Genomic DNA, 25,105 nt, shown 5'->3' with positions numbered 1-25,105 from the left:
GGTAAGTCTGCTGCATTTGTTTTTTTGCAAACAGGCACATACATGCACGTGCGCGCACACACACAAACACACACACAGCCGCAGACAAATTTCCAATATTGGAATAAAATCATTAGAGTCTTGGTAGCGTTGGGGCTCGTTCCCGTTGTTTCACTCGTTTGGTTTGGTCATAAAACTCAGTCTGAGTCAGTCTTGACATCCCGACAAAATCAAACGTGTTTCATATTATTGTAAGTTTTAAGTCTTGGTAGTAAAATCTTATAGTCTGTGACTACAAACTTAGTGACATTATGACAGGTTGTTTAGTCTAACCCTAACCCTGATGTCAGACGTAATAATATATTCGTATATATATTATAAATATATAAGTCTTTTTAGAGTCTGTTTTATACACTAGAAGACTCTGAGCAGACTTTGAAAAGACTAAAGTCTGACACCATCTCACATCTTAACAGTAAAGACTGTCATCTGTCATACTATGTAAAGACTGGGGATCTTGCAGGGTCACAATTTGCAAGATTACAACTAGATTTGTTTTCCTTTAAATAATATAAAAAGCACATGAACTTTTGTACATTCATTTATGACGCCACAAAACAACTAGTAATAAGAAACCACAATCAGTGTATTCATACACTTTTCTGATAAATTAATGGCACTTATATTACACAATACTGTCTATCAGGACTGTCGGCTAAGCTTGAAGTTCAAACGACTCCAAACTACCGTTTGATAAATGCCAGTCAAGGTGGAGGCTCTAATAGGCTATGGCTGAAAATATGAATGAAAATTTGGAGTCAATGGAGTCTTCACCTGTTAAATGTAAATATATAGTAGGGGTGGGAAAAATAATCGATTCTTAGATGCATCACGATTCTCTCTGGAGCGATTTGATGCTCGATGCAGATAAGTTAATAATCAATTAAAAAAAAAAAAAAAAAAGTTACTGTCTCCAGACAAGTACAAATCAGAAAACCGAGTGACTGAAAGCGGATGGGATAATGGACAACAACTTACAGTTTAGGCAAGAGTGCAGAAAAAACACAAAAATGGCAAAAAGGAAAAAATAAATACATTTTGTATATATACACATGATCTAATAAGACATACATAAAATAATTAGGCAAAACACATGCTGTTCATCTACTGTATCACATTACATCTGACCACCTCATGTTTCATGTTCTAAGAAGCCAATGATCCACCTTTACACTCCATTCCACATGACTGAGCTCTGACATGGAAGATTACTTTGAGAGAAGGTGACTTTCACAAGCATGTTTAAGGCTTAAGCATGGAATTACTACAAAATAAAAAAAATAAAAACCTCAGTAGACAAAACATTTCATTAAAACTTGTGTGACAAAATATATGTAAAATTCTAAGCTTTGTCTAGCTGCTTTGTCTAGGAAGTGATTAGCAAACTCTGAGTAGCAAACTCAGAATATATGTATTTTTTTTTAAATCACGCATGTAAATGTATATTGTTGCATCCAGATGCATCGATAATCGGTTTAGAATCGAATCGGCATCTGAATCCGAATCGAATCGTGAGGTGCCAAGAGAGTCCCACCCCTAATATATAGTATAGAGCATATATAATGTACAATATTAACACAGATTTTAGCTGTAGTTTGGTCTCCAGAAACTCCCGAGAAACAATCTCTGTCTGCTAAATACTTCACTATGTTCAACAGCTAGTCTCTAACTGTGTTTGTCGTAGGAGTAGGATGGACAGAATTGAGAGTGATTGGCACAAGAAGGCTCTCAATATCTCTCTCTAAAGTAAATGTTACATGATTTTGAATAGAACTATGCTGCCCAAAAGCTACTGGAAACTAAAACTAGTAGCATAAAAGTGTTGCCACTTCCCAACACTACATATCTAAAGACAAAATAATTTCATTAGAGAATGTCAGCAGCAAAATAGCAGTTAAATATCCCGCTCCATTTCTCACCCAGTCAATGCAGAAAAAACTATTTGTACGGTGAAGTCTTGTGAAGACATGGGCGTTATAGTTAAAAAAACATCTGGATGGCGATGGGCGCCAATCTGGTCTGAGGCCAAACCGTTGTTATCCTCAACACATGACACAGAACACTTAAAGCGTGATTTATGGTTCTGCGGCGGCTCCATGCAAAGCTTCCGCTATAGCCTACGTAAGTGGCCTGAAGTTTATACTTGTGCGTTGGAGTTTGCATCGATCTCTTACGAAAATAGCAGGGCCGGCATGTGTGTGCGGGAGTGAGAGCAAGTGATCTCTCACTTGCTCTCACTCCCGCACACAGTTTGTTTTTAGCCCAAGTAATGTATCGATATCATTGAAATATGCGTTCCCAAAATCCCAAACTGACATTTTATCTATTATTTGTATCATTTTTAGGATTAAAGAACACAGTTTATGTCCATCATCAACACAGTTTGCAATTATCAATTCTGCTGCGTGATCAAATGAGTTGCGTGCTGCAGCGTGACATCTGCTGCAGCGCTAATTATGAAATGCCAGGTGGAATGTCTGGGACTTGTCTTCTGAAAATCTAGGCAACCCTTATATAATCAATGTTTTATAGAAATCTATTATAAAAACTAACGAAATGTGTAAACCATTGAATGATTCCTAAACCATTAGGCTACGTTATCGAAATCCATTCTGTGGCTGATGAGGATGTGTAAGCGCCTGCAAACGGGAATAAGCACCTGAAGTTAACCAAATATTTCTTCATTAGGGCAGGGCCAAACAAAATTAAAGAAAATGAACCTCAGAAATGTACAATTGTGTGCAGTGTGCACTGCAAAAATACATGTAAAACTGAATTGTAAAAAAATGTCTAAAAACTCTGCTGCAATATCACTGAGCAGCATTGCATTGAACTCGTAAGTGACTAACATGTAGGCTATTAATGTTTACCTACGTTACCTACGTAATGTTACCTACGTGTCTATTGTTCTCATACGTTACCGTAAGGAGATAACATAGGCACAGGCTAATTATTGCTAACTAACATGCTAGTTAACATTAGTAATTAAACCTAAACAGCTAATGTAAGTCAAAACTGCCTGCGACCTTCTCCTGTACTATACGGTAATTCCTCTACTGTGCGACAGTAAGTCACTTGGTTATGACACAATCGTTAGCCTATTTTTACAAAAACGTCTGCTACGGAGCCATAACGTGAGGTACAAGGTAATGGAGCCTTTCATACATTGTCGTGTTTCTTTAGAAATAAACAATGGACAAATAGAGTCTTTAAATGCTTCAGATGTAAAGTTATTCACTGTCAAGTGACGTAAAAAAAAAAAATGGCGGTCAGCGGGATGCTAACGGGAGGTGATGGCCAGGTAGCAACAAAATGGCGCCATAGATGGCTTGAGTTCTGAAGCGCCGTTTACCCCTTGGATTAAACCCTAAGAGTGACATGATTAGCTTCGGAGCGAGTGCCGACTCTAGAGTTATAGTGAGAGAAACAAAGTGTCAGCAGGAAAAGTTAACCATCTCCTTGATTTCATGTAGGAGAACCAGGAAATTAGTAGGGGGAAATCTAGGCCTAGTCTATAAAGGGTAAATAGAGACAACTGCGTCTCTGTACGGAGTTTAGCACCCTTCTTGTGAAAATTATTATAAAATGCCCTTTTTCATATTGAAATCTTACATTAAAAGTAGAGCTGGGTAGCAACGTGTATCGGCACAAAACAGCCCTCTTCAGGGTCCCTCAAGACACAGTTTCCCCTTTTAGTACACATTATTGCAAATACCTTGGTATTTGTAAACACCTGAGCACACAGGTAGGAATCTCAAAGGTGACAAATGCAAAGTAAAAACAAAAAACAAAACACACACGGGTGTGCAAAGCAGAAAAGAGAACAAAACTGGATGTATTGACTGCACAAAACTGCCCCCCCCTCTCTCTCTCTCCTCATCCGTACACTATAGGCTACTCGGGCTCAAATTAATACGATTTTGGTCACATCAGTCTATTAGACACAAATGCATGGGAAAATGGGGTCCAGGTTGAAAAAAAGGTATTTAGTTACCCTAAGATTGTAGAGTAGTTCAACTAATTTAAGAAAAAAATAGAAACTATAATTTTATTGAAATAATATATCCACGTAATACAACTGGGGTTGTGTGAAAAAAAGTAACAATATTAACTTTTATATAATGAATAGTGTTTTACATTTGGAACAAACATTGGGAATCAATGTTCATCTGACAGGGCTGCGGGGGTACCTCAAAAAGGTCAGAAACTTTAGTCATGTTCTACAGATGCCTGGTTGAACTTCTGTATTCAATAAAGGGAGAACAAAAAGCTGATTCAATCGTATGTGTCTGATAACGCTGTCATGACTGAGTGGAGTGGGAAGATTGAGGCAAATTGTTTTAAAAGAAGTCAAAAAATATTACAGCACAAGTTGTATGCTAAAAGAGTGGTTGGGTTCGCTTTATGAGACCGATCAGCGCTATGTGGAAAAAAACAACTCCCCAGAGATAAGACAAGCTATCACCGTGTGGTACGGTGCCTGCACCGTGTCTTGCCGCAATACTCTGCAGCGCATAGTGAGAGCAGCTGAGAAGATCATTGGTGTCTCTTCCCTTCCCGGACATCTATAACACCCGCCTCACCAGCAAAGCAACCAGGATTGCAGGTGACCCCACCCCCCATCTCACAGCCTCTTCAGCCTGCTGCCATCAGGGAGGAGACTGTGCAGTCTCCGGGCCAAGTCCAGCAGGCTCAAAGACCACCAGGCTGTCAGGAGACTCAACTCCCTCCCTCATCACTTCCTCCTCTGACCCCTGCCACAGACTAGGACTGCACCCCCCCCCCCTCCAACACCACTCATACACTCTGAACTCAGAGACAGCACATTTCACTTCCCCCTGCTTGTTTATTATTGCACTACACCGCTCTACCTCACCTGTTTAAATATTTTAAATACTTTTTACTTATCCTATTTATTTTTAAATACTCAAGTGCCTTGATTGTGAGTCTGATTGTTGATTGTTTATTGTACGTCTTGTTGATAGTTGATTGTTTATGTCATGTTAAATTGTTGATTGTTTATTCTATGTCTTTTCATTATTGCATTTTGCACCGGGGGTCCAAGAGGACTGAAATTTCATTTGTGCCGTATGTCATGCATGTATAGCACATCTGACAACAAAGCTGACTTGACTTGACATAAAACCATCACTGAATAGTAGCCTACTTCATGCCATTGTTCATAGCCATGCACACATGCATTAACACACAGTCACAAACCTCTATTATGGCTGTCATTTTTTATTTGAAATTCAAAATAGAGTTTGAACGCAACAGAAAATGAAAGGATATATGTTCACATTTTTAATACAGTAATCACATGCCCATTAATTGTTCCTCCTGTCCATACCGGCTTTAAGAGCCCTTCCTTGAAATCCTGATGTGATTCCAATGTAATGAAGGGGACAAAATCCAACACGAAATAGAATATAGGCTTTAGCAGCCTGCTTTACACAAATCAAGTGGATTTATACGTATATAGAAAGTTCTAGTTTTCTTTGTTTTTCCCTAGACAGTGAGTACATTTACATGCACACTAACAGCTGGAACACACTGGCGTGCGTGTGATTGTGCGCCTTGCCATTCACACCGGATGACACGCGCCGGTCACAAAGCAATCCTCTCTCTCTGATAGAAAGACAGGATGAGTGGGGAAAACTGTGGTAATTGTAGCCTATATGTGAGTGTGTGTGACTCTCTCTGTCCGTCCATCCGTCGGTCTCTCTCTCCGTGTGCCTGATTGCGTGTCTCGCTGTGAGAAGTCAAGACAGCCAAAACTACCATGAACCTAGCCTAACCTATGCGTTTTATTTTTGTAAAGAATGCGGCTACATTGTGATCTTCCTGTATGTGATTACCTGCCTGGCTTGACACATACGCTCGCGTCTCGCACAAGAAATAGAGGAGACGCCGAAACTATCGCTGCAGTGAGCGGGATGACACTGCCGAATCATCCCCGGTGTGAACGGACAGATTGGAAGAAGAAACACACCTACTTTGAAACATTGTGAAAGACTTGAATATCATCAGGTTTTTGAATATGCACAACAAATTGTAACAGTGACCTTTTTACCTCGCCCTCCTCATAGAAACAAACGGAGAGTGAGATCTGGTGTGACTGCAGCCATGGTTTATTTAAAAAAAGGCTACATGGGTTGGATTCCAATTTATTCAAAAGGTATTATGAGTTAGTTTGAATTTGTTCAAACTAGATTTTTGTACGAAGTAACAGTCCTTACCTGCATGCATGCATACAGAGAGGTATGTTCCTTTATTACTTTGTTAGCTTAAAAACCTAAAATAAAAAACACATTTTGGATGCACTTCCATAGTGCTGTCAAGTTGCAAAAGTTTTGTTTTACAGCACCAGGCTTCAATTTCATATCGTGAGGTGAACAAAATACAAAACAACATTATAACAGCACAAGAAATCTGAAAATTGAAGATTTCAGATTGCATTTAAGTGCAAACACCTGTGTGGGTGCACCATGTCTGTGCAGGGCTGTTAAAAACAATAATAACAGCTGTATGAAACCACGGACACTAATTGCATTTGACAAATCGTTTCGAGATCCAGTTTAAGCCTGCTTGATCGCAAGAGACAGATACATGGAGTCACATTACTGAATGTGCATTATGTTGTGTAGAAGAACACACATCCAGGTAGTTTTCTTTTTTGACTTTTGAATCCAACCCTTTCTGACCGGTCCTTACTGACAGACAGCAGCGTGCTACAGAGTTAACAGATGTGTTAACAGCACCACATGTTCTGCACTATGCCTCCCTGTAACAGGAAGGCAGGCAAACTGATTTTTTTTTATCTTCTAGTGTCACTATGACACAAAGATACAACAAGAACAACTTAAGACAGAAAAAAGCAGTTTGTAGGCAGAGGGAGAAATAAAGAATATTCTTCATGTGAAGAGTGAGAATCCTCCATGAGAAACGGAGTTATGTGCAGTCAAATCTCTGGATGTCAGGATAATTGCAACACTAAAGCTGAAGAACTGCAGCTGTTTTCTGAAGCACTGAGGAAAGGGGTCTGCATTGTATTAAACGAGGGTCCCTTGACAGTTTGAGGCCAACCGGGGGGAGGACTGTGTGGAGTTTGAGTTTTAAATTCCATATTTTTCTCAGGACAGTGGTGTGCCCAGAATGTTCCAGAGACAGGGCAAAAACTAAAGGAAAACCTTCTCTAGGTGGGTCAGGCAACATGAAGCAAAAAAACAAACAAACAATAAAAAACAGATGATAACATTCCTGGGAGAGACACCGCATCCACAAGAGCAGAACTCCAGATATCCCAGACAGGAAGAGAAACCAGCCGTAACCTCCGAGCTTTAGTCCCAGCGGAACAGGAGGGAGGCAGACCATGTGGGCGGTCTTTGTATTAACAGCGTGCAGTCGAGATACTCAGGAGGAAAAAAGAATCCAAGGTCACATTCCAATCAGTACTGGATGGCCAAAACTGAAGGTTTACGTGCTAGAAAGCATGGCGGTGACTGCAGAATAGGGCCTAAATCAAAGATGGAGGAGGATCCCACAACAGCTGTAATGTATGTGTGTGATGTTGGGTCAATATCTTTTTAAATGCATTTTTAAAGCTTCCTCTAGCTCACTATGGACCCAAACAGCTGGGGTTTTAAATATAGAATAGAGAGCAGCACTTTTTAAGACTGAATATCCGCACACTATCAGTCCAAAGGCAGCATCTTATTTGATACGGCATAATTGTCCTGAGGTTGTCAAAGCAAAAATCGTCAGGTACTCCCAAAACAAAAGCTATAATTATTGGTTGGTCAGTACTGCCTGACTGAGCTCATGTTTTGTGTGTGTGTGTGTGTGTGTGTGTGTTGAGGGGAGGTCAGTAAAGAGCTTCAGAGTTGCAGTTTCTTGGTTTCTTGATCTTCTCAATGTTTTTCAGGATCATATCATGAAGAATCACCTAAAAGCAGAAATATTAAGGTTAATATTGAGCTGGTCATATCTGACTAAAGACCAGTTCAGACCAAAGATTCACGCTGAGATAAAACCGTTTAAGAGCGTTGTCAGCTCGAATCAAACCAGCTGATGGTGGCCTGAAACTCAGCTGTCAAGTAATTTGCAGAAAAGTCAGCTGGTCAAGTCAGTTACAGACTGTCAAGTGGATAAAATGGCAGAGTTTTGGCCAGAGAGAGAGAGAGAAAGAGGATCACCTCAATTTGAGGCACTGCCGTGTCCGTATGACACAAGTATGGCTGTCCTCTACTAAATAAAATCTTTGTCGACTAAGACCAAAACAAATGTAAATGGACTGTTTTTATATAGCGCTTTTCTAGTCTTAACGACTACTCAAAGCGCTTTTACCTAGTACAGGAACCATTCACACACATTCATACACTGTAGCCGAGGCTTCCATACAAGGTGCCACCTGCTCATCAGATAAACATTCACACACATTTACACTCCGATGCAGCAACACAGGGTTCAGTGTCTTGCCCAAGGACACTTCGACATGGGACTGCAGGGCCAGGGATCGAACCACCAACCTTCTGATTGGCAGGTGACCGTTCCACCACTGAGACTAATCGACCTAGATACAAGCCTCAAAACTTATGTTTTTTTCTTTTTTTATCTCTACTAGAAATTGAACTGTAGCAAGTAACTATCACTATTCTCCTTTATATTTTAAAGACGCTACAAATTATATCCAGCTAAAAAAGCCTGAAAAGCCAGAATTTGTTTTGTTTTGGAGATGATACACGCCTTGGTGTAAACTGGAGGTTTTCAGACGATGGAGACCGTAGTAGTAAGTGCAAGTAGTTGCAAATTGGTACTCGTCTAGTCATGAATCTTTGGTTTGAACTGGGTTTCAAGCATCAAAAGGACAGTTCCAGTAAATACAACTTGAGTCCTAGTTTCAGCGTTTCGGCCATCTTAAAAGGTACTTCCCAAAACCTGATTTTGAATTTGAACCGGTTCTAAATGAGTGAGAGGCCTGGTCATTTCAGGGGTAAGAGGTTCTCAAACGTATTACTAAAAAGGTATGTTCTGATGTCCAGAACTATTAGTGGTATCAAAATTACATGTAATGGAAGTTTAAGCAAGATAAATTCAAGTTGAGTACTAGGTTTTCCTGGTCAACTGGAGATCACGGATCACCACTAATGCATATTAAACTTCACTAACAATTTATTGATCAACAGAAAAAAATTTAAAAATAGAAAATGTTACACTTCATAGCACGAGGTATGGGCTGGGTCCAGAGTGACTTCCCATTCGGGTCTGGATTTAGAGCCTGGTTTGAACTTTGAGAAGCCCTGTTTTATTGTATCTATACTTGAAGGAACAGGGGACTAAGATGAGCAGATGTATATATATATTTTCTGCTATTTTTGGTTGCACATGCAGCCTCTGCTTGCTGTCCACACCTCCTCTGATATCTGTTGTCCACTAGGCATTTTTGGACAAAAACATTCTGTTACACCCCTTTTTAATTAGAGTATTGTACAGAGGAGTTTGGGGAACTCCCTTTATGCAGGCCTCTGTCCCTGCATAAAGTAACTCTTGACCCTGTTTTACTGCAGCTTGCAGTGTGGAAGAGGGTTAAAAAGACAAATCAGCACTCACGTATTGATTCCTCAGCTCTGAAACAATGATTTTCAAACTGATGTACTCCTTCTCATCAATCTCTGATATGGTCCTCCTGTAGTCCTCCTGTAGAGCAGAGACAAAGACAGTTCATCATTAATACAAGCAAACTTGTTTTCTCAGAGACACACACAACTAAGGCTGCAACTTATTGTTGATTAATCTTTTGACTATTTCCTCAAATAATCCCTTAGTTGTTTGGTCTATAAAATGTCAAAAAATGGTGAAAAACATTGATCAGTGTTTCCCAAAGCCTAACATTACATGCTCAAATGTCTTGTTTTGTCCACAACTCAAAGATATTCAGTTTACTGTCGGAGAGAATTAAAGAAACTAGAAAATATAAAATTTCCGAAGCTGGAATTTCTTTTTTTTCATAAATGACTCACACCGATTGATTATCAAAATAGTTGCTGATTAATTTAATAGTTGACAACTAATCGATTAATCTTTGCAGCTCTACACACAACTCACCACGTGAGGGTACTTGACAATTTTGGAGACAAGCTTGGCTCTTGTCATGTAGTATCTGGAGATCTGGTCCAGGTAAGATGCGGCCTCTGACTCCACCGTCCTCAGCTCTGCCACAGTCTCTTCCTACAGACAGAGACAGACATGGTGGAAATAGACAACAGGAAACAGAAAATTCAACTATTGTTACACATGGTCACATACTTCTTTAGTGGTTTAACTAGCAACATTTTAACCTGTGCAGGAATCGATCCGAGTCCTAATGTGACGACGCTCTCTGAACAGGCCTCTTCCTTCAGGAGCTGAGTGAGATCCAGCTCACCTGGTCTGGCTGCAAGACTCTATAAGCTGGGGACAGCCAGTCTCTCTTCCCTTTCTCCCCTGGCTTTCACCCGGTTTGGTTTTGTTACATTTAGTTTATCGTAACACAAATTTTCCTTTAAGTTATAAAATGTATATAAATAATATGGGTGGGAATCAGCAGAGGCCCCACGATAAGATATTATCATGATTTCACAATACGATATTGTTGTGGATTTTAAACATACTGTGATATACATATTGTATAATGCATTTCATAAATTTTTTTAACTTCAAATTATATCCCCAAAAGGAAAACTTTCTGTTTTATCTAAATAGGTAAATTTTGTTCCTCTAACATTGGTGCAGAATTACAGCCACTATGAGCCAGTCCCACAATGAGCTTTCCTTAGGACGTGCCATTTCTGTGTCTGTAGCTTTAAATGCTATTGATGAGGAGAGGGGCATGGCAAGATGGAGGGTGGGGTTGCAGCCTTGACCAACTGCCATGCCATGGGACTTTTAAAATACGAATGAGGACTGTGATAGTGAGATACCTGCTACAGTTGCATACAGTGATGAACCAGAGAAAACACTGACACGGGCCAGTTTAGACCGCGGCAACTTTTCCTGCAATGTTACTAAAACTGTTTTGTCTACTTGCAAATCTTTGGTCTGAACTGTGCAACCCTGTGTTGGACATTGGCAGTAAATAAACCTTGAACCATACAGTGATTAAAAGCAGATTAAAGTATAAATAATAATAATAATAATAATAATAATAAATAATAAATACAGCTTGAAGCAGAAATATTACATACCTAGTATACTTTTTGTATTCAAATAAATTATATCACTTTGCTTGTAAATGTCTCTTCGTATCCCTATTATTAAATAAAAACACATTATTTGATAATTTTTTTTAATTGTGCCCGTAAAATTCTATATGCACTCCTAAATTTTTCAATTTAAGAGCACAGTGGACTTTTGGGATAAAAGTTACCATCCAGCCCTGAATTTTTATAACAAAGAATCAATACTTGGCTTCCTTGTATTGAAAATATTACGATACTATGCTGTATCGATTGTTTCCCCTTACCGCTGTTAAAAAACATATTTTTTTGTTACAACTCATGTGTGGTCTTCCCCTCTTATGTCCAGCCTCGAGCCGGGATGGGCCCGAATTTAAATTTAGAAAGTTGCAAATTCTTGGCAGTGAATTTTTACCCAAACCCCACAATCCAATTCATGTAATCAGATGATTGACCCATAATATGTCGCAGTTGCTCTTTGTTTAGTAACCATACATAAAACCACAGGTCAGGGCCTACTCTCTAAAAAAGTTTATGTTTATTGGTAATCTAAACCTAAACCCTATCAGCCTGTACACTCAACCAAAGCATAATATGAGCACTTTATGCAATTCACTCTTCAAATTCCCTTGCAAATTATTTATTGTATCTTTTTCATTTTTTTTGTAAATAAAGCAACAAAACGAAATGTTGTGTTATTTCGGTTATTACTAACTGCTGCACAACTCTTCTGGGGACAAATTAAGTTCTACTCATTCGCCTGTTATCGGATACCAGGCTGTAGACCATGTCAAGTTCAATTTCATTTATTTATATAGCACATTTAAAACAGCCACTAGACCGACCAAAGTGCTTTACAGAGCAAGCATATAAGAAAATAAAACCAACAAGACAACGCATAAAACACAAAATAAAAACAGCAAAGCTAAGAGCAACCTTAAAACACAGTCTCAAGTATAAAAAAGAAGAACAACCTAAAAAGGAGATCAATATGCTAATGAGAATAAAAAGGTTTTTACCAACGACTTGAAGATAGCAAGGTTGGGGGCCGTTCTGATCTCTATAGGCAGGGTGTTCCACAGACGAGGCCAATGCTGCCCCCCAGTTTCAAACATAGGGACTGCAGGAACAACCTCCATTCACCAAAATATTTAACTATAGAACAACAGTAAAGACTAGTGAGGAAAGTCAATGAGAATCAAGTCCTGTAGGGATGTGATGACTTGAACTAGTCTGAAATAATCTGTTAAACTTCAATCGTTTCAGTCAATTCTTTCAGACTACTTAAAATGACTATAAATCCAGGACAATCTGTGTGTGTGTGTGTGTCCATTGTCATACGAATATCTTCGAGAACTGTTCATCTGATCTACTTCACACTTGGCTTCCTGGGTACCCAAGGAACTTGCTGTTTGGAATTCGGAGCAGTTTTGACAGCGTTGGATAATGGATGTTAATAAACTGTGAATACAACTAAACTACTGCACAACAAGAAGGACTTGTAAAAGGTACTTATCATGGGACATGAGATTACCTGGGAATTTGCCCAGGTATAATGTGACAAAAGAAATCCACTTTTAGTCCAAATGCAGTACTCATGACCTCTGCAATATCTTTCCAGAATGAAAGAGCAGTCCCAAAACATATGAAAGTGGTCTGCCATTGACTTACCACATAGCCCTGCTGCACGACTTTCACTTTAGGGGTCACAAAAAAAACGTATTATATTCTTCCAGGAAAATTCTGGCCAAGATCTTAAGTTGGTAGTTTTGGCCCGATTCTCCAAAATGTCGTGCCAGGGAGTTTTGGTTCTTTCAGTGAATGATTGTTTAGATTTACAAAGAATATATTTACGACATTTACTCTCTAACTGGGACGTGTTGGGACCGTTTGGCAGGATTTGCTCTGGACAAAATACACAAAGCAATACACTTGGTAAGAGCAAATAACATTTAACCATGTATCGAGCTAATTTAAATAGCTCCCGTTACTGTATTGTGTCAACAGTAACTTCATTTAATATAGTATTCTCGTTTTCTTTTGCCAGTTGCAAATGTTCCACCGAAACAAGTTCCTTCCTGAGACCATTTTGCAGAGCCACGGTCTCTGCGACCAGAGCTTAGCGCCTCTCAAGACAATTGTGATTGTGAAGAAATACAAACAACCCATTCCTATCCTGGAATGTATGTGTTGGGGGGGCCAGACCTTACACAGCGCAAGTGTTAATTCCTTAAAAATTGGCATTCAATTATTTGTTTTAATTCAATTATTAGTAATTAGTTGGAAACTAATTTTGTATTTAACTACAAAAGATTGTAATGAACAATTTTAGCCTTAAATATGTAAAACCATGCTTCCAGATGAGGCAGTACGTGAGGACTGACCTGTATGGAGACTCCAAAGTTGTTTCCATCTTCTATTCTAGGGATGAGCAGCTGGACCCACATCTTAACCTGATAGAGTAGATACAAGATCATGTCTTCTCAGTGCAAATGACAAATGGCTACACACTGGAACATTTTAAAAGCACATGTACATATACAGACACATAACATTAGGACATAAAATACCATCCTAAAAGTGGATACAGATGTTGAAAATCTAATCTCTGCAGGAAGTGCATTCCAGAGTTAAGGAGCCCTGACAGCAACAGCTGGGTCCCCTGTGGCCACAAAACTGGCCCTGGGAACAGCAAGAAATGGATGATCTTAGACCATGATCAGGCACATAGGATGTTAAGAGATCTACCATTTTACTTTGGTGCAAGTTCAAGTTGTGCTTTAAAAGTAAGTAATAAAAACCACATATCACATGCACACATCAGCTGAAAGCAACCAGTAAACAGTAACATAAGGAGGTTGGGAGGTTTTGGAGAGGTGTTAGATTACTGATAATGTGCAAACTCCCCATTTCCTGCTACCCCCTGGTGAACCAGCACAAGGCTTTTATCAAGTTACAGGAAATTCAGTCTGTGTATTGCCGAGTTAGCAGAGCTATTATTAAATAAAAACACGTCTACACAACCAAATATTGACATATTCTGCGCTGTTAGTCAGCGGTAGGGCTGGATTCAACCAAAGAAAATCTTGATCGACTAAAATTCTACCTACTCTTCAACCAATCGATTGGTCGAAAAACATCGGCACGTTATTTCTATAGCAACTGTTGTGTACTCTACCGTGTTGTGTACATTAGTCTATATCCATGACGTTCCACTTCCAGGATTGCTCCGGTGCTGCCAGGATTCCGCCAGAAGTCTTCTTTTTCGGACGCTTACCTTCCGCTTCTTTGTGTTGGACTTTTAAACCCAGGTCAATTTATAAGGACTATGGTTAACTACTCCTCAGATCTCTGCAGGGTAAATCGAGACAACTAGCTGGACTATCTGTCAATTCTGAGTTTTCTGTTGCACGATTAAAACAACTTTTGAATGTACACGATCCACAAAACAAGTTCCTTTCCGAAGCTATTTTGCAGCGGCACCGGGGCTCATTACGATTGTGATTGGTTTAAAGACATGCCAATAAACCAGATCACGTTTTTCTCCTATCCCGGAATGCTGTGTGGACTAGCCAGACCCTCCTCTGCAGCACTGTGGAGGAAGGTCTGGCAATGCAAGACTGTGTGTCCATCAATGTTCATTCCTGAGGCCACTTTAAGTTTTTAATGCTTTGCAATGGTGGCTCTGCATATACACATGAAGCTACAGACACCAGCAGTGTTTGTTTCTGGTCGCAGAGGGATGAAGAATTTTCAACTTTGGGTAAAAAGCTGTGCTCATAACGATCACTTTTTTGGGTGGGACAAATACAACAAAGACCAGCCTCACATCCTACATGTCAGAGTGCTGCAACACCAACAACAGTGGAGGAGAAATAAATAATGCAGCCGTACATTCCTGCCCTCTCTACCTACATGCTTCAGCCTTCCCTTCATCTAGACCAAGTACTCTCCTTTTTGGGCTTTTATGACCTTTAATGGATAGGATATCTTGAAAACAGGAAAGGGGAGAGAGAGGGGGGATGACATGCAGAAAAGGGCCGTAGGAATTAAACCTGGGCTGCTGCCAAGGACTGAGCCCCACTCTACTGGGTGAGCTAGAGGTCACCATAAGACAGGGGGCTTTATGAAAGTAACACCAGCTGTTGTCCAAACAATGATAATTTGGTCATATTAGAGCATATCGACAAACCGACCTGGTATTGTCAGCCCTAGTGAGCAGATCGGTTTTAATTATTGTATGGAGGATTCGTACAGACATCTCCAAACACATCATCATGCTAAACAACTGCTTTCACCTTACTGTGCATTTGAAAAACACTTGCACTTTGCCAGCATGGCTTGACTGGTCACAGTACACCATGTTTCTACCTGTCAACCATTTTCTAAAACAGATGAAGTCCAGCTGCAGTTTTGATGATCATAATCATTATGTTACGTTATTTCTTGGTGAGCCCTTTGTGATACCAGAGAAGATCAACATATCAGGTTGAGTGCCCCGCTCTCCTTATGGGTCCATGAGGTGCTGACGATTAAGGGTGTCATGATTTTGATTTGAAATCGACCGAAATTAAGTCACAATCTCAAACTTTGGATTAAGAAATGGAATCGTCGATGGCTTGCCAAGCAGAAAAAAACAAACACGTGTTGAAGTCTCAACCTCCTCTGACTTAGCTACAGCCAGGCATAAGATAGCATGGCAACTGCAGATGCAGGAGACCCACAAACAAAAAAGAACAGTCAGGCTCCCCACGGGACACCAAAAACCAACATAGTTGAAGACCCTTGCTTTTAGTTGATAATCTTTGATTGCCTCCTTAGCGGAGTTACCTCCGTCGCTCCAGTAGAATCACAAAGGAAGAAAGGAAGACGAGTAATCCGCTTAGAACGAGGCTAAAAAAAACGGGACCTTTAACTCGTCGACGAGGGCTGGCAAGCTACGGAGCCACTCATTGGATGGAATCTGCCTCTTCCACAGGCGAGTGTTAGCCCCATTTTAGTTTGCAATTGCCGGCGTAATGAAGAAGGACACAGGGAGTAGTATATGTTCAACTGTTCAGAAATAGTTTGTTAAGACATTTAATTGTTCAGAGAAGACTATGGACATGGCTGTTAAATTGTTTTTGTTTGTTTTGTTGTGAACTTGAATGTCATCTTCTGTGAAGAAGACTGCAGTTACAAAAGAGAAACTAGATGGCAGGTTATTTTGCTTAAGTTTCCAATTGATTGAAGATATAAGTTATTGTTTCATTATGTTGTTAATAAATGTTTTAAATTTGACAATGTAGTGTTTGTTGCAAACAAAGGTCAGATATTATATTGCATAAAAGTATAGTCTAAAAATGGTATAAAAACTGTCCAATCGATGCGTTATCCATCTCTGTGTGTGTGTGTGTGTGTGTGTGTGTGTGTGTGTGTGTGTGTGTGTGTGTGTGTGTGTGTGTGTGTGTGTGTGTGTGTGTGTGTGTGTAGACACTTACTGTGTTACACTTCTCAATCAGAGTCCTGATCTCTGGTTTGACTCGCTCAATCAGGTCTACCAGCTTGGTGTTACATTTCAGCATCCCCTCTGGCATCACCAGGGTTTTGGTTCCCCCTGGAAGCAAACACAGAATCCACAGTTACAAACTCTGCTTCTCATCAAAGAGTAAGGTTGCTGCTGGTTCGTGGTCCGACACTCCGCTGCATGATTTTGATCAATACAAGACCACCAACATGCAGAGTAGATCTGGGGTTGGTCCAGGCCCTGCAAAGCCAGCTCACTTTTTGCATTTCGCTTACTGTGCTCAACAGGCATTAATCATTTCAAGTATGTTTTATGATTGATGTTATCTCCTTCAGATATTTTTAAACCTTAGTGGACAAATACACTATTCATTGGTCTAACGTTGGGCAATATGATGATATATAGCAGTGTTTTCCCTACCATTATAAGGCTCTGGTGAAGCACACAAGCAGTTTTGGGCTAAGCCGAATAAATGTAAAATCAATGTGAGCATAAAACTAACTAAATTACTTGCCTCAGATCTATTAGTTGTAGTTGGTCCCCAGTTAACTTCTTGTCTTTAAGCTTTTTGAGTGTTATTTATTATCTTAACTAGGTTTTCCAATGTTTTAGACACAGATATAGTAGTAATGATAATAATCTAAAATGATGTGAATTTGTAAAATTGTTTGAAGGACCCCCAAAATACGTGCACAAACAAAAACCTATGGAAAACTACCATGAGATGAAAAAACAGGAATGTTGTTTTTACCTTGCCAGCTCTCAACAGTGACTCCATCTTCTAGTTTCCTCTTTTTGGTATTCTGCAGCACAAACAGAAGATGTCATTTAATGATTAGGCATGCTAGAAGTGTGGCTCAATGGATGGCAATGTTGGTCTGTCTGACACTCAATCCCCCAATTGTCTAGACTGAAATATCTCAACTACAATGGACTGTAATGAAAGTTTGCGCAGACATTCATGATCTCCATAGGATGAATCCTACTTTGCTGACTCATCAGCAGCATCATCAGGTCAAACTTTTAATCTGTCCAACACTTTGGTGTTTGACCAAATACCTGCAAAACTAATGCCATTCCCATCTGCTGCAATTTAACCTTAGTGCTAATTACAAGCTTTCCTGCAGTATTCACCAAAATAAATTTAGGATTTAATACCAAATAGAATGCAATTATTTTCATGATCATACCAGCCAAAGAATGACACAAAACGTATAGCCTACACTTATTTATTAAAGGCAGGGTTGGTAAAAATTTTAATATATTGTTTGAAATGGTCTTGACACCCCGACAGAAACAATAAATAAGTTACGGGCTCTGAAAAAGGAGCAAAAGAGATCTGTCATCTGTAGCTGCTGTAATCCTGTAAAAATGCCTACAAATAACTGCTCGTGGTCCACGTGGAAAGAACTAATGAAATGCGTCCTTGCCTCGCTGTGCTTACTCTACACCTCCTGTGAATGACCTGAGCTCAAAGCGCGTCATTCCCACCGGAGTTACTGCAAGTCTACTGGAGAATGGAGGTGAAAACTTAGCAAAAGTTGCAACTTTCAACCACCCGCAATACTAAAAAGTTAAAGAAAAGAAAAACAAAAGCTGAAAAAGCAGTGACTATAAAGGCTGCAGATACAACTCAAGGACATGGCATAGCTATTCAGCGATGGCGACAGCTGACTGCGGTCAAGCCAGCTGTCCCTTTGATCTCTGTGGTAAAATCAGCCAAAGCTAAAATTATAGTGCATCCGTATAGTGATACTTACGGTAAATGCATTTAAGCGGCTTAGATCAAGGCATGGAGCTGAAAGGAGCTAGCGACGAAGCTGAGGAGGGAGTTGAAAGGCATGAAAAATGAAGCCATGGCTGCTGTCTTTCTGTTGGGCAGGTATGTTTTTGTTTTGGGGGGGTATTTTTTTTCCCAGGAAATGTCTGCCTAACGTACCTATTTATGTTAGGTAAGTCATATTAGCCCAATGCTAACATTAGCTTTACGGTCAATCTAGGCTAGTAAGCTACATTAGCTAACGTACGTTTACATATTCCTATCTAACAAAACGCTAATTTGTGTAACATTATGCCAAAAACATTTGACGGAGATGCTACTTTCACATCTTGCTAGCTTTTCAACCTTACCAACTCCGCCTTTAAAATGCTCATATTATGCTCATTTTCAGGTTCATAATTGTATTTAGAGGTTATATCAGAATAGGTTTACATGGTTTCATTTTCAAAATACACCATATTTTTGTTGTACTGCACATTGCTGCAGCTCCTCTTTTCACCCTGTGTGTTGAGCTCTCCGTTTTAGCTACAGAGTGAGGCATTGGACTTCTGTTCCATCTTTGTTGGGAGTTGCACATGTGCAGTACCTAGGTAAGGACTACTAGCCAGTCAGAAGCAGAGTATGAGGGTGTGCCACGCTAGCAGCTAGGCGAGCATTATAACGTGTGTTACAAAGTGACGCACATTCGTCTCTGAAGTAAAGGCTGGACTACAAATAGAGCTGTTGGGAGCAGTTTGTGACCAGTGTTTTTGTTGGAGATGGTAAGTCCCTTTGGGGTGGACTTTGGGCTTTTTCACTTTGGAAGCCTATTACATTCACACAAAAAAAAGATATGTAACACAATAAAGGAAAAGGGAAATAGCCAAAAAGCATAATATGAGCACTTTACGTACACAGGTATTAAAGCAAAAAAAAAAAATACATATTTCAGTAGAAAGTTGAAAACAGAATCCACTTTTGAAAAAATGCAACCAGATGACACCTTGTGGTGGCCAATAACGTAACCTTCCGGTGATGAAACAGAACACAATGGAGACACAACCGGGCCACGGCCAACAGTTCCATGTACTCTTTAAGTTTTGTTGTTCATGTTCTTTTTAAGTAATAATTTAGGTTCTGACACAGGATACCACATTGATCTATAGAGACAGAGTGGTAAGTCCCACCCCCGCCGAAGGGGAAAACAACTCTCACTCTCTATTAGTCTATATCCTTGACGTTCCACTTCCGGGATTGCTCCATTGCCATCTGAAAATCCGCTGGATTTCACTCATTTAAGCCGGATATCCGTTGCCTTGGGCTTCCTTGGTGTTGGCATTTTAAACTCTGGTCGATTTATGAGGACTATGATTAATTAATTATTCTTAGATCTCTTCAGGGTAAATCCAAACAGCTAGCTAGACTATCTGTCCAATCCGAGTTTTCTGATGCAAGACTAAAACAACTTTTAAAACGTACACGTTCCCCCAAAACAAGTTCCTTCCGAGCCTATTTTGCAGTGACACCCCAGCTTTTCTCCGGTGCTTAGCACCGCCCAAGACGATTGTGATTGGTTTAAAGAAATGCCCATAAAACAGAGCACATTTTCCTTCCATCCCCGAATGCTATGTGGAGTAGCCAGACTCTCCACCAGCACGCTTTGGAGGAGGGTCTGGCAAAGCGAGAATAACTCTCCATTGACTTGTATTGCAACTGAAAAATCTCTAAAAGCTAATGTGTGGTGGGATGCATTACCAACAGGGTAAAAAACCTATAACTAAAGTTTTATAAAGCTATGCGTATTATGTTTGCAAGTGCCTTAGCTTGCTAACACATAGCTAACATTAGCTTATTAACAGTGTCTCTCTGGTAGACATAGGTTTCTAAAATAATCATTTACATGCTTAAATCTGATTTTGTTCCAGCTAGCTACAGGCCTTTTTTTAGCGTTTCAGCCCTTAGTTGCATATTGTGTTGCCAATTGTTTTCCCCTCTGGCGGGCATGGCTTTTAGAGTATGACACAATGCGCTCTGACTATTGGGACGGCTGTTAGTTCCACATTTCCTCTGACAGCCATGGTGCACACAAACCAACACTGCTCGGTTTGTAGCCTCTTTAACCAATCATTAACCCTTAACCAACAAGCAGGCAACAGAGTTCACCCGTCCAGGACGTTCGGACATATACTTTTAGACACTGTGGAAACTGCAAACGTTTACCGGTTGCACAGCCACAATGTTCTGTGCATTGTCGTGAACACATGCAGCCACTCCTTTTACTGGTAGCTGTCCAGCAGGGATCCACAAACTTAGCAGAAAAAGTTAGCACAAGTCAAAACAGCCAGCAAAATCATTGGAGTTGATGAGGTTATCTGTAGCTCAATTGTACAATGACCTTAGTTTAAAAAAGACAAAAACAAATTCAAAATGATTCAACCCACCCTCTTCATCAGAATTTCTTAAGAAGCAACAGGCCAAGTGGCAGAGTCCTGCAAAGGAAAATTAGGACTACAAGGTACAGCAAGTCTTTTGTGCCTACAGCAATTAGACTGCACAACAATAGACTTATAAACTCTTAGATATTCTAAAGTATGAGCATACTGTATATATCAGTATTCAACTATTTTATTTATTCATATATGCTTGTCATGTTTCTTCAATGTTTTAACTGCTTTGTCGGTCTTGTCCTTGTTTTTCCTTTTCTTTGAATGTTTCGTATTTATGTTTTTTATGTTATGCAGTAGGCGTGTAATGGTGACCACATGAATTTCTTACTTGTGTAAAGTTTACCTTGACCTTGACTAGCAGGTTAACTAGGTGTTAGAAAGTAGATTGAATAGCCTATTTGTCTTTTAAAATGCAAAAACAGTGTGCATTTCCCCATTGTGGGATTAATAAAAGGATTTTGAATCTTGAATTTTTAACTGAACAGTATTTTATTTTTTTATCAAAGTTGTTACTGTCTGTAAACTTAATCGTTAACATCCCTAGCGTGTACAAATGGCTGGGGGTTTAGATAAAGGCCCAAATTAATAAATAACTAAAAGTCATTATTTTACTCTCCATTGGCTAGTTTCTATAGGCTAGTAAGGAGCCACTGTCAATCTTCCTCTATAATACCATTCAAATTCCATTTGATATGGTTTTAAATATCTGAATAATATTAAAATATTTAATGCTCAATTGCAGCCTGTTAAATAATATGTACTACACTACTCAGGCTAATGCATTGTCAATGCCACTATAAGCATGTGGTTGTTGTTACACGTCTACCACCTTAATGCCCTTACTTGTTACTCGAGACCGCTAGTTACGTTTCTCTGACAGAGACTATGATTATTACTAAGCAACCAAGATGCATCTTCAACCACGCAAAAGATAAAAAACAAAACCGCGAAAATGGCCAAAATAGGTAAAAGTGATTGTATTTTCTTTGCCTTTTGTGTAATGTGTATAGCCTAAAAACAATTTTAAATGAAAATACAGACTATTTTAGGAAAAGTCAGGTACCAGCAGGATTGTATTTTTTTATTTAGCAAAGTTATTACACATATGAATTTCAAAACTGTCAAAATGACCGTCCAGGCCACAGGGGTACCATCTATGTATGCTACTCAGCATTAATGGGCCACCTCTTTCTGAATTCTCCTATAATCGAGCCTTGGAGTTATTTTTCCAAAAGCCAAGAAAAATCAAATGCACACAGCAAGGCTGCCAACTTTGCCACTGAGGCAAATATGCAATTAGTTTCATTATGAATGGTTTCATACTATAGCCTACTTTGGGTTTTGGTTTCCCTATTAAGAATTTCTTGTAAAATTCATTTTGTAGACCTACAGTTCCTCAAAAATACAGTTCAATCAAAACAAAATCAAAATATGCCTCATTGTGTGTGAATAGAGGTGAATAAATATATTCATTTGTGTTGCAGCGAAGTGTCCGTTCCGTTTAATACATATACGCATAATACATTTGGGGGCAGATCTGTCAGGGTTCCGACAGATCTGCCCCCACTGCTAAAAAAAATCCTAGAGGAAACACTGGCAGCTAACATAAACTTTAGCTGTCTCCATGTCCAATCCCAGCTAAGCTAACGTTACTATACCACGCAATGCAGTTAGAACACAAGAACAAGCCAACTATTGATAACATAAGCACTTTGGCCCGGTGGATGTCGACTTTAAAGTCATGTTAAAACTATTTCACGTCCTCCTTCCAATTTCCAGACGCAGCCTGTCACTCCCCCTTGTACTAGCTTTACTCTGTACGTAACGTTAGTTCCGTAATGCTGTACTAACGTTACTAGTTAAGTAACGTAAGTTTAGACCTCACTCACACTGCCTTGTGTTTCTCACTCCCGCTAAGTTATTGTTCATAAGATGTGACATGAGTGACACTATTAGCTAACATTAGCCGACATATTTGTAAGAAAAGTCATACTGAAAATAGTAATTTGAGCATTCAAATAGTATTGATTTTTTTACTACCAATGGAATTATATTCGTCTTTCGGTATTCGTTCCATCAGCCCTATTGTCCATTACAGTTCAGAAATGTTTTCTCAGCAGTTAACCATCTATTATATTATTGTATAGATCCGTTCAAGTGTGTGGGTGCACCTGGTGTGCATCTTTGACAACTAAATAAAAGTAAATCTTTAATCTAATCTCTTAAATCTTTAATTGTTTGTTTTTCCGCAGAATTAGTTGTTCAACTGAGTATTCAGCAACTAGCTGTGCCGTGATGACTAACCTACACCTGATAGAATATAATGCAGGCTTACCATGTCCACACCATCATGGCTGTTATTGAAAAGAATCGGGTCTGGGACTTTGAACTTGATCTCTGAATGGATTTCTTTCAGGTCAATCACGTTGAGAATAGGCTCCTGGATGTAGACCACATGGAAAGAGTTTAAAATAGTTTTTGTACAAAAGAATAAAGCAATATTACATAGGCCTGAAAAAAATGACATCAAGTATTTTTAGGGGCATTGTTATACCTTTCTCACAGACAGTAGAGAGATAACAGAGAGAAAAAATAATTAACCAAGCGCATGTCATTTCCTGTATTCTGGTGAATTGATACTTTTATCTGTCTATACTAAAATAAAAAGGGTACATTTTGTAATTTCACCCAGACGAAGTGGTCAGCCCCAGATCACACATTTGAAGTTATTCAAAACAAAAAAAACAATAAAGAAACTGATTCAATGACAAATTTAGAGCCATCTTTAATAGAAAACACTTGGTTTATTTAAACTTAAGGATCTCTTTAAGGTTGCATGCAATTGCAATTTCTGTTAAATTAACTAAGCGGAGAGGACATTCTCCATTAAACTACATTAATCTTCCAATCATTTCTACTACTACTAAGAATTACAAGGACCTGAAGCCGACGTCTCAAAGATTATGTTGTTAGCAAGTTATCTTGGTGGCTTTGTTTACACAGACATGGGGGGGGTGGAGGGGGACTCCATATTTCTGTTTCCAGAGCCACATAAACCAGCTCTGACTGTCTAAACTAATAATTTGAAAAGTGGATGGGCCCCTTATGAAATGGTTTTGACACATATGCTTCATACCAAAGGACTGACAGGAAACAGCATGTAATTCAATGTTATTGTTTGCTAGATGCACTTGTTCTTACCACTAGTAACCACAAGTGTTGCCACATCTAATAGGATGTCTTATAATACATCCATGAGTAGACTAAAATATGTATGATAACGTAAAAGATATTTGCACTGTGAAACAAGCCTTCAGTCAGGTCACTTACCTTTAGAAAGTTATCCAACTCCAGAAGCTTTCGAGGGAAAAAGCTGGCGACCAGGTGCTCAGCCTACAGTAACAACCAGGAGAGAACGTTTTGTGATAAAAAAAAAAAGAAGAAAAAGAAACACTCAACAGGAACGTTATTAACATGAAGCAGTGAGTAGAGAGGACATTGAAGACAGAAAGAGAGTAAAGAGAGGATCGCATTTTTAAAGAAAATCTTAGATTAGCAGTATGTAAGATTCTTACCTCACTGCTGATCTGCTCCCTGAATGCTTCCACCTGTCAACAGATTAACGGGAAGTTAGAATACCTCTAACGTTATGCTTTAATAATAACCCAACAGTGTGACAACAGGTTTTCAAATTGGTTTTAGCATTCCTATATGATTGTAATCTCATAACTTTACTCCAGACCATATGCTCTTCATCTGATGTGATGATAACCAGGGCCTTAAGTGGCATGGGCAGTATTATTAACGTTTGTTAGTCACAGAAACCTGGTGGAAAGTGTAACATTACGTTAACGTCAGTGAGAGTTGCAGTGTTCTCGGACATCATGGTGTGTCTCTGAGGAGCCGGGCAGCTCACAAACTTACCTTGGTTTTCATCTCGCGATCGACCTTCAGAAGAGATGACATGGCGTGGAATAAACGTGAAAACTGCCCAGGTGTCCAGCAAAGCTAAACTTTTTTACTGTAGCTCAAATAACACCGCATGCACAGAGTCACCACTACCGCTTCCACAAGACAATGACGTAATCAGACAGCGACGCGCAAAATTAATACGTCTTAAACGAGACGCACGAAACCCATG

At 39.4% G+C, this 25,105-nt stretch overlaps 1 protein-coding gene across 1 annotated transcript; it reads right to left on the bottom strand.

The window, feature by feature from the left end:
* Positions 1–5,262: 5,262 nt before the first annotated feature.
* Positions 5,263–25,105, bottom strand: LOC120574734 (proteasome activator complex subunit 3-like). Its single transcript, XM_039825142.1, has 10 exons — positions 24,889–25,105; positions 24,540–24,572; positions 24,295–24,357; positions 23,300–23,404; positions 17,510–17,561; positions 16,733–16,848; positions 13,637–13,705; positions 10,144–10,266; positions 9,649–9,735; positions 5,263–7,984 (listed from the first exon to the last, which is right to left on the bottom strand). Exons 1-10 carry the CDS (start codon positions 24,928–24,930, stop codon positions 7,904–7,906), a joined length of 771 nt encoding a protein of 256 aa, XP_039681076.1. The 5' UTR covers positions 24,931–25,105; the 3' UTR covers positions 5,263–7,903.

This window comes from Perca fluviatilis, chromosome 15 (assembly GCF_010015445.1).
Source record: "Perca fluviatilis chromosome 15, GENO_Pfluv_1.0, whole genome shotgun sequence".
In the NCBI taxonomy this organism is placed as follows: Eukaryota; Metazoa; Chordata; class Actinopteri; order Perciformes; family Percidae; genus Perca; species Perca fluviatilis.
This window is presented reverse-complemented; position numbering and strand designations above follow the sequence as displayed.

What these genes read in the sequence shown, in the direction of transcription:
- LOC120574734 (XM_039825142.1), bottom strand. Translation starts at nt 24,930, where the DNA reads ATGTCATCTCTTCTGAAGGTCGATCGCGAGATGAAAACCAAG. An exon ending in ATCGCGAGATGAAAACCAAG is followed by an intron (nt 24,573 to 24,888) that starts GTAAGTTTGTGA and finishes ATCTGTTGACAG; the next exon opens with GTGGAAGCATTCAGGGAGCA. An exon ending in CAGAGCTGAGGAATCAATAC is followed by an intron (nt 7,985 to 9,648) that starts GTGAGTGCTGAT and finishes TTCTGCTTTTAG; the next exon opens with GTGATTCTTCATGATATGAT.